The 9869-nt window shown below is 41.1% G+C and overlaps 1 protein-coding gene across 1 annotated transcript; it reads left to right on the top strand.

The window, feature by feature from the left end:
* Positions 1-4299: 4299 nt before the first annotated feature.
* Positions 4300-5262, top strand: LOC101611837 (olfactory receptor 2W1). The gene has a single exon (XM_004670815.2). It carries the CDS (start codon positions 4300-4302, stop codon positions 5260-5262), a length of 963 nt encoding a protein of 320 aa, XP_004670872.2.
* The last annotated feature ends 4607 nt before the right edge of the window (positions 5263-9869 follow it).

Below are 9869 nucleotides of genomic sequence, written 5' to 3' on the forward strand. Positions count from 1 at the left end.
GACAGAGAAAGTGGCTGGCAGAGGGTAATAAGGTACACAGAGACCAACGCAAGTGACTCATTCTTGGCTTTCAGAACACAGTGTGCACCACAATCAGCCCAAGGAGGGAATAGTATTTATTTATTTACTTACGTGTTTATTTGAGAGCGAGAGAGAGAATAGACACACCAGGGCTTCCTGCCACTGCAAACAAACTCCAAACACAGGTACCACTTTGTGTATCTGGCTTTGCATGGGTACTGGGAAACAAGCCCAGCAGGCAAGCTTTGTAAGCAAATGCCTCTAACCACCTAACCATCCCCTCAGCCTGAGAATCTCGTTTATTTATTTTGGTTTTTTGAGGTAGAGTTTCACTCTAGCCTAGGCTGACCTGAAGTTCACTCTGTATTCTCAGGATGGCCTTAAACTCACAGCCATCCTCCTACCTCTGTCTTTGGCATGCTGGGACTAAAGGCATGTGCCACCACACCTGGTTGAGAATTTTTCTTTAAGATAGCTTCTATGACAAGCTTCACTGGCTTGTACCAATATAGGGTACTTGTTCATTTTCCATCAGTCACACAGACTGTCAGTACCTTATTCCTGGAGCTCAAACCCTTCGGCTCCATGTTATACTGGCTCCCTGTAAGAGTTCCCCACACATGATGTACAAGCCAGAAATAAAGCGTGGGTTCTAACATAATCTTTGTTAAGCAAGCAGCATATTAAGTAGGAGTTCCCCAGAAAAGGCGAGGCAGAGTTCCTAGACGGTTAGATGAGAACGAGCTTTGAAATGTTGGGGGGGGGGGCTAGTAGTGAGGTGGGTGAAGTTATTTGTGATGTAGGAACAATAAATTTTTTGCACAGAATGAAAGCATGCAGATCTATCATGGCGATCTTAAACAATGACAGCATCTCTTGAAGCAGCTTTCCTGGGTTAAGTAGATGGGTGGCATGTATCATCGAGTCTTGCAATGGTGTAAAGGCAAAAGCCCAGAACCAGGAGTGATAATGACTACTGTCAGACTCTGGAGAGGGTAGATTAGTTTGGGTTAGGAGAATAGTGGCAGAGGATTAAAAGCTGAGAAAATTAACATTCATTTTTCCATTCAAATCAATCAGATTTAGTGATTAGAGAGGCTGAGGATGACAGAGATGAAGGCAACAGGGAAAACAACCAGTTCCCTTACATAGCCAACTGGGGGATCAAAGGTCTCCAAGAAATGAAAAAAGAACACTGCTTCTCTCATTGTGACCTTAGCTAAATGGTTAGGTTTTACACCTGAATTTACTGATCCAGTAAGGAATATCGTCACTGTGCCAACTTTACCAGATTTATTTTTAAAAAAAATCTTAGGATCATGTTATTTTAGAATGATGACAATTCCAAGCTTTCAAACCTGCCTGCATAAAAATTCAGACCCTGGCTGGGCATGGAGGCTCACGCCTTTAATCCCAGCACTCCAGAGGCAGAAGTAGAAGGATCGCTGTGAGCTTGAGGCCACCCTGTGACTGCATAATGAATTCCAGGTCAGCCTGGGCTAGAATGAGACCCTACCTCAAAAAAAAAAACAAAAAACAAAAACAAAAAAATTCAGACCCTGAATTAAGAGACTCCTGGCAGGGCATGGTGGTGCACACCTTTAATCCCAGCACTCGGGAGGCAGAGGTAAGAGGATCACCATGAGTTCGAGGCCATCCTGAGACTACATAGTGATTTCCAGGTCAGTCTGGACTACTTCACCTCGGAAAAAACAAACAAACAAACAAACAAAAAAGTAAACTCTCAAAACTTAGCTTAGATGTGAATGAACTGAATACAGATTTAAAATTTAGCCCCAACACCTAAACTGCAACATATATATATGTTTCTCAAGGTAAGGTCTTGCTGTAGTCCAAGCTTGCCTGGAATTCACTATGTATCTCAGGCTGACCTCAGACTCAAGATGATCCTCCTACCTCTGCCTCCCGAGTGCTGGGAATGGAGGCGTGCACCACCACACCTGGATGTAAGACGTGTTTGATACGGCTTTACTCAGAAGAGATGTTCCTGTGACATAAAGGGTAGCCAGGAGTGGTTCTGACAAAGCCAGTCTGTCAACCAACAGTGGCTGGCCTCTCTCGGCAAGTCTCAGAGCATGCGATGCTGTCCCTTTGAGAGGCGAGGCCGCAGGAGCGGGGCGACGGGGCTGTTCTGTTTATGAAGGCATGCTTGCAAGCGCAGCGCTGCTTTGAGTTCAGTGGGGTGTGAGGAAAAAAGCAATGCTCTGTGGGCCCAGTTATTTCTAAAAATCATGTTTCCTTCTTTTGATTTATTGAGACAGGGTCTCACTGTGGGATCTAAGCTTGCCTGAAACTCACAATGACCCTGTCTGGCCTCCTGAGTGCTGGTTTATGCACACTGCCACACCCAGCAAAAACTGAGACTTCACACTTACTCCTAGGAAGTATAATACGTGGCCTAAGTCTCATAAAGGCTTTTCCTGGGATATTGAATTCCCTGGGTGTCTCTGGCTTTATCAGTGTGTGGGAGAGGGGGAGTTAGCATCCATCAAACTTGTGGTCCAATAAATGAGAATTCAGCCTGGTTTAGGAGCAATTTGCAAGTCCTCACTTCCCTCGCATTGCCTCCCATATGGAGGATGTTTACAATTTATCGAAAACATTCGATTCCCCAGGACCCATGTAAAGCCACATGTACAAAGGGCACAAACATCTGGAATTTGTCTGCATGTAGAGGTCCTGGCATGCCTAGTCTCTCTCTCTCTCCTTGCAAATAAATAAATAAAAATTCAAAAAGAAATAAGCTGCCTGTTAAGCCTAATCAATTATTTCCTTTTTTCTGAATTGAGGGAAAAACCTCACGTGCCTGATGACAGATCCATCATGTGGAAGAGAAGCTGTGCTCTTGTGAGGCATGCAGGGAGGCGCGGAACAAGCCGTTGCTGTCTTGCTTCGGGCATGACAGGGTGCCGTCGGTCAACTGCTCAGCCGGCTTTATGCCAAACCCTGAATATTTTAGTATGCTTTACACGTGTTTCTATCCTTCATGAAACCTGATTTCAGTACACAATTGCTTTCTCTTTCTTCCTTTTTAAAAATATTTTATTAATTTATTTATTTGGAAGCAGAGTGAGACAGACAGAAAGAGAATGGGTGTGGCCAGGGCCTTCAGCCACTGCAAACAAACTCCTGATGTACCCATAACTTTATGCATCTGGCATTACATGGGTACTGGGAATCTGACTCAGGTCATTGGGCTTTGAAGGCAAGTGCCTGAAATACTAAGCCATGTCTCCAGTACTCTCTCTTCTTGTGATTACATGTAAACTTATATTTAGCTTAAGTTCTAGATTAGAAAGTCTTTTGTCTTTATGTTCACAGTGATGGCTTTCTTTCAGCAGAGCCTTTTTCTTTCTTTCTTTCTTTTTCTTTTGTTTTCTTTTTTTTTTGAGGTAGGGTCTCACTCTAGCCCAGGCTGACCTGGAATTCACTATGTAGTGTCAAGATGGTCTCCAACACACCATGATCCTCCTACCACTGCTTTCGAGTGCTGGGACTAAAGGCATGCACTGCCACACCTGGAGCAAAATTAAAAAAAAAAAAAAAAAAAAAAAAGAACTAAATGTCTTTAAAAGAAAAAAAAAGAGTAGAGCTGCAAAGATAGCTTAATGATTAAAACGTTTGCCTGCAAAGCCAAAGGACCCCAGTTTCAATCCCCAGGACCCACTTAAGCCAGATGCACAAGGTGGTGCATGTGTCTGGAGTGCATTTGCAGCAGCAGTCGGCCCCAGCGTGCCCATTCTTTTTCACTCTGCCTCTTTCTCTATCACTCTCTCTCAAATAAAATATTTTAAAATATTTTTTAAAAGAATAGACTACTCAAGGTCACCTACATTACAAAGAAACATCAACTATTAACCCATTGCCATCTAGAGATAACTTAGCAGTTAAGATGCTTGCCAGCAAAACCAAAGGACCTAGATTCAGTTCTCTAGTATCCAAATAAAGCCAAATGCCTAAGGAGGTGCATGCATCTGGAATTCCTTTCAGTGGTAAGAGGACTGGTGTGCCCATTCTTTCCCTCTATCAAAAAAATAAATCAAATATATTTTAAAAAGAAGCTCGAACAAATGTAAGGTTACTTGAATTTGATCTTCACCACCTATCGATTAATTTCTTCAATTATTAACCTAATTCCCCCACCTTTAATTCTGTATTTCACATTATTTGCTGACAAATAATGTCTTGTTCTCCTGCTTCTCTCTGCATTCTCCCCCTCCTTCTTTCATCATTCTACGATACAGACCTTGGAGGACTATGGACCAGAGCAATGACAGCTCTTTCCAAGGTTTTCTTCTTCTCGGCTTCTCTGACCATCCCCAGTTGGAGATGATCCTGTCCGCAGTGGTCACCATCTTCTACGTGATCACCTTGGTGGGTAACACAGCCATCATCCTTGCGTCTCTACTGGATTCTCAGCTCCATACACCCATGTACTTCTTCCTCAGGAACTTGTCGTTCTTGGATCTGTGTTTCACCACGAGCATCGTCCCTCAGATGCTGGTGAACCTGTGGGGACCTGAGAAGACCATCAGCGCTGCGGGCTGTCTAGCTCAGCTCTATGTGTACATGTGGCTGGGCTCCATCGAGTGTCTTCTCCTGGCCGTCATGTCCTATGACCGCTTCACGGCCATCTGTAAGCCACTGCATTATTCAGTCATCATGAACCCACACCTGTGTCTCAAGATGGTTGTCATGGTCTGGAGCATCAGTTTGGCCAACTCTGTGGTATTATGTTCGCTCACTGTGAACTTGCCTCGATGTGGGAACCACGTCCTGGACCACTTCTTGTGTGAGTTGCCGGCGATGGTCAAGATAGCTTGTGTGGACACCACAACCGTGGAGATGTCTGTTTTTGCCTTAGGCATTGTCATTGTGCTCACACCCCTCCTCCTCATCCTGATATCCTATGGCTACATTGCCAGAGCTGTGCTGAGGATGAAGTCAAAGGCGGGACGGCGGAAAGCAACAAATACCTGTGGGTCTCATCTCACCGTGGTGTCCATATTCTATGGAGCCATTATCTACTTGTACCTGCAACCTGGTCACAATGCCTCCAAGGACCAGGGCAAGTTTCTCACTCTCTTTTACACCATCATCACCCCCAGTCTCAACCCCCTCATTTACACCTTAAGGAATAAGGACATGAAAGATGCATTGAGAAAGCTGGTGAGAGTTCACCACAAGCCTGCAAAAGCAGAGAGACATTGGAAATCATAGAAAAATCTTAGAGTGGGGCTGGAGAGATGGCTCAGCGGGTTAAAGCCCTTACCTGCAAACCCTAACAACCTGGATTCAGTTCCTGAGTATCCACATAAAACCAGATGCACAAAATGGTACATGCATCTAGAGTTTGTTTCCATTCTCCCTCTCTCCTTACAAATAAATAAATAATTTTTAAAAATTAAAAATGTGCTGGGTATAGTGGCGCATGCCTTTAATACCAACACTCTGGAGGTAGAGGCAGAAGGATTGCCATGAGTTCAAGGCCACCCTGAGACTACACACTGAATTCCAGTTCAGCCTGAGCTAGAGTGAAACCCTACCTCAAAAATCCAAAACAAACAAAAAAAAAAATAAATAAAAACAGAAAAATCTTAGAGTGGATATGGAAATGAAATAGCATACATAATTTAGATTTTACTGAGTAAAGTAATCCTTAGAACATAGAAATCAATGACCACAATTCTCATGTACATTTTGTGGATATAAACAACAGGAGAAACAATATGCTTAGACCCTTTCTGCTTCTAGCCATTGGTGTATTCTCAGGGAGTACATGTCTCTGGAATTTTTTATGTTTTAAATTATTTGTACATATATGTGGGATTGGAAGCTCAGCATGCCAGAGTCTCTCACCTGCAAACAAATGCCAGATATATGTACCATTTTTTGCATTTGTCTTTATGTGGGTGCTGGGGGATTGAACCTGTGCCCATAGGCCTTGTAAGCAAGCACATTTAGCCGCTGAGACATCTGCCTAGTTCCATCACTAGAAATTTTGTATTTACTTAAAACTTAACACAAAGGGACTGTAATCTTGAATGCATTTAATTTATTCTAAAGACTTATGTAAGCTCCTTTGGTTATGATGTTTTGTAATTTCAATATTAATGCTCCTATATAGATCTGAATAGTTTCACAGGTATCATGTTTTGTGCATTAATTTCATGTATCATAGCATTTGTATCTTAAATCTTTTGTGATAACATCCAAGCATTTATATACATTTGGTTCAGACAATGAAATCTGTAAGACATCAATTGTCACAAGTCTCAGCTAGATAATCTATTCTTTTTTCAATGAAACTTGATCTTTATGTGTTTCATAAGCAGTCATAATTGCATATTCTACTACCTTATCATGACATGAGAATGAGAAAACACAAATTAAAGTGTTTCATAGGTAAAAAAAAAAAACAAACATTCTTACTTATTTCTCATTCATTCATGAAAAAAAATGTATCCCATGATTTTTCCCACTTTAATGAAAACAGAAGAGTGGCTTAACATACATCAGTTAGGCTTTTGACATTCAGCTGTGGAATCATGAATGTGTATGAGTGTTGAGAGGTATAGTAATGTGTATGTATGTATGAATTTCATAAGATAACTTAATCTCTTACTTTCTACTTATCATAACACTTTTATGAGAAATGTGATTATAATTAAAATTTGATATCTTCTAGGATTTGATACCTCTCTCTAAAAAATACATTTCAATAATTTTAATAAAGAGACTTAATATGTCACGTTGATGAAATCTAAATGTAATATAATGCTTTTCTTCTATCATACCATACCATATCTCTTGTAATGTAAAGTGATAGCCATCAGTGGATAATTTCTACTGGCCTAGTCAAAATGACACAGTACCAGCTAACAAAGAAAACATTTAGGGCCTGAAGATGTGCTTACCTGTGAAGCCTAAGTACCCAGGTTTGATTCCCCAGTGCCCATGTAAGACAGATGCACAAAGTGGCACATGCATCTGCAGTTCATTTGCAATAGCTAGAGGTTGTGACACTCCCATTATCTCTCTCAATAAATAAAATAAAATAAAATATATATTTAATTTTTTTCTGATTTATTTTTTATTTATTTATTTGAGAAAGAGAGTGAGCAAGAGAGAGAATTGGCACTCCAGAGCCCCTAACCAAACTCCAGACACATGCGCCACCATGTGCATCTGGCTTACATGGGACCTGGAGAATCAAACCTGGGTCCTTAGGCTTCACAGGCAAGTGCCTTAACCACTAAGCCATTCCTCTAGCCCCCAAATAAAATTTTTTTAAAAAAAATTAAAAAGCATTTAGTATGACACAGGCCATTATCAATCATTATCATTATCAAAACACATGCAGTGGGTAAGGACACAGGAAGGACGAGACAAACATTAGCCTAGATTTCAGAAGACCACATTTCAACCTCAAGTTTCCTTGGTTATAAAAATCATAGATGTGGCCAAATGTGGTGGCACATGCCTTTAATCCCAGCACTTGGGAGACCGCGGTGGGTGGATTGCTGCGAGGGTTTTTGGTTTTTGGTTTTTGGTTTTTCAAGGTAGGGTCTCGCTCTGGTCCAGGCTGACCTGAATTAACTCTGTTGTCTCAGGGTGGCCTGGAACTCATGGCAATCCTCCTACCTCTGCCTCCCAAGTGCTGAGATTAAAGGCGTGCCCCACCACGCCTCGCTCATGCTGTGAGTTTTGAGGTCAGCCTGAGGCTACATAGCTTGGGCTAGAGAGAGACTTGACCTCAAAAAAAAAAGTGAAGGTAAGAAGAATACAAGGAGCAATACAAGTTCATGGCTTGCGGACGAGCTCCGGCACACATGCTCTACCGCTGGATCTGCTAGTGGCTGCCAAGAGAGGAATTAGATGCGTGTGTAGACTCCTGTCCTTCCTTTCATTATGCTCGGCCGAGCCTGTACTGGACTTCTGCATCTGCATACAAACTCCAGACATATGCACCACTTTGTGCATCTGACTTTATGTGGATACTGGGAAACTGGACCCAGGCTATCAGGCTTTGCAAGTATATTTCACTGCTGAGCCATCTCTCCAGCACCCCATCACACTTTTCTATGGACCAAAAACCATAGGAAGCAAAAACATGTAAACATAAAATAATAATTGTTTATCTAAAGTATTATATTCTATAGGGATAATAAATGAACCCAAAATACACACATTAGATAAATCTTAGTGTAAAAAATTAATGATTCTGAAAAGGAATCCAAATGACAGGAAATCATCCCACCTATCAACAAATAGGACGACATGAAACTCAAGTTTCTTCACAGCACAAGAAACTATCAACAGAGAAAGCCTACAGAATGGGAGAAGATCTTAGCCAGCTACTCCTCAGACAGGAGGCTGATATCTAGAATATATGAAATATGTGATATCTAGCTACTTACAAATAACTTTGAGTTTGTATACATGTTATTTCCTAAAACAAAATTCAAGGTCAGAATTCCCTGGAGTTCAGTCAGAAAGAAACAACGAATATCAAAGTACGCAAACACCTCTGATTTTTGGTAAGTTTCCAGCATTTGAATTGCTCTCAGTTTCAAGGATGGTCACTGCTTATTTTTACTTCAGTGAAAAATGGGAGATAGCTTAGCATTTAAGGTGCTTGCCTGCAAAGTCAAAGGATCCAGGTTCAAGTCCCCAGGAGCCATGTGCTTGCCCAGGATACAGAAGGTGGTGCATGCATCTGGGGTTCCTTTGCAGTGGCTGGATGCCCTGGTGCACCCATTCTCTCTCTCTCTCTCCCTCTCTCTCTCTCTCTCCCTATATTTCCCTCTCCATGCCTCATTTTCTTTCTCACACTAATAAATAAATAAAAATAAAATATTTTTAAAAGAAAAGAAAATGGGAACAGAAGAAAATTCCATAATGAAACTCATTATCATTGTTTTGAATGCTAATTTTTAATCAAATAAATAATAGAAACATGAACATATAGTCATTAACCTGGATTTCTGTGATTACTTTGTGAATTTGTTAAAAATCAAATAACTTTCTGTTCTGGGGACATTATTCCTGGATAAGTAAATTTCTCCATGAATTAAAATCTTTCCCATTGATTTACCCAATATCAATTAAATGTGTTGATGTTTTATACAAGCTTAGGTTAGACTTTCAACTTGTATATTACTATAATACATCAAGCATTTCTGAAATTAGTTTCCAACAAAGAACCCAAAAATGAGAACAGCTGATGAAACCTAATGTACTGATTTTGTCATGCCTTGGACCTTAAACACAGATCTGCTTAATCACCTCTGTGGGACTCCATCCCCTAATGTCTAAACTGCCTCAACACCAGGTGCCCTTAGCACTGGACATAAATATTTCCCTCTAAGGGTGACTTATTCTTGGAATACACAACACGTAATATAGAGCCCTGCATCTTTGATTAAACAGAGCTCTACCCATAGATTTGAAAATCAAGAGATATACTAAGGTCTATAAATATCAAACCAAAAATGCATTCAACCAAACGTAGTGCATCCACCCTGTCATCAGTCAAAACCCAAATTAAGTGGAGACGTCTACTGCATTTTAGCTATCCTATTGCGTTTTGATGTGAATCACCCTGTCAGGATAAAGGCCTGGTGGCTAAGCCACTTATTCAAGGCTTCAGTAACTTGCCCCACAACAATTTTTTGAGTTACTAATGAAGTGAGGGGCCATCCTAAACGGAACATGGATACATTGGGATTACATCCATGTGTGACCATTGGGATCCGTCCTTCCTGAAAAAGCATATGTTCTAATGATTTTGGCTTCAGGTAAGTTTTCTCTGCTGTCTCCAACGG

The sequence above is a fragment of the Jaculus jaculus genome, chromosome 13 (assembly GCF_020740685.1).
Source record: "Jaculus jaculus isolate mJacJac1 chromosome 13, mJacJac1.mat.Y.cur, whole genome shotgun sequence".
In the NCBI taxonomy this organism is placed as follows: domain Eukaryota; kingdom Metazoa; phylum Chordata; class Mammalia; order Rodentia; family Dipodidae; genus Jaculus; species Jaculus jaculus.

Coding starts and splice junctions, on each gene's coding strand:
- LOC101611837 (XM_004670815.2), top strand. CDS start 4,300: ATGGACCAGAGCAATGACAGCTCTTTCCAAGGTTTTCTTCTTCTCGGC.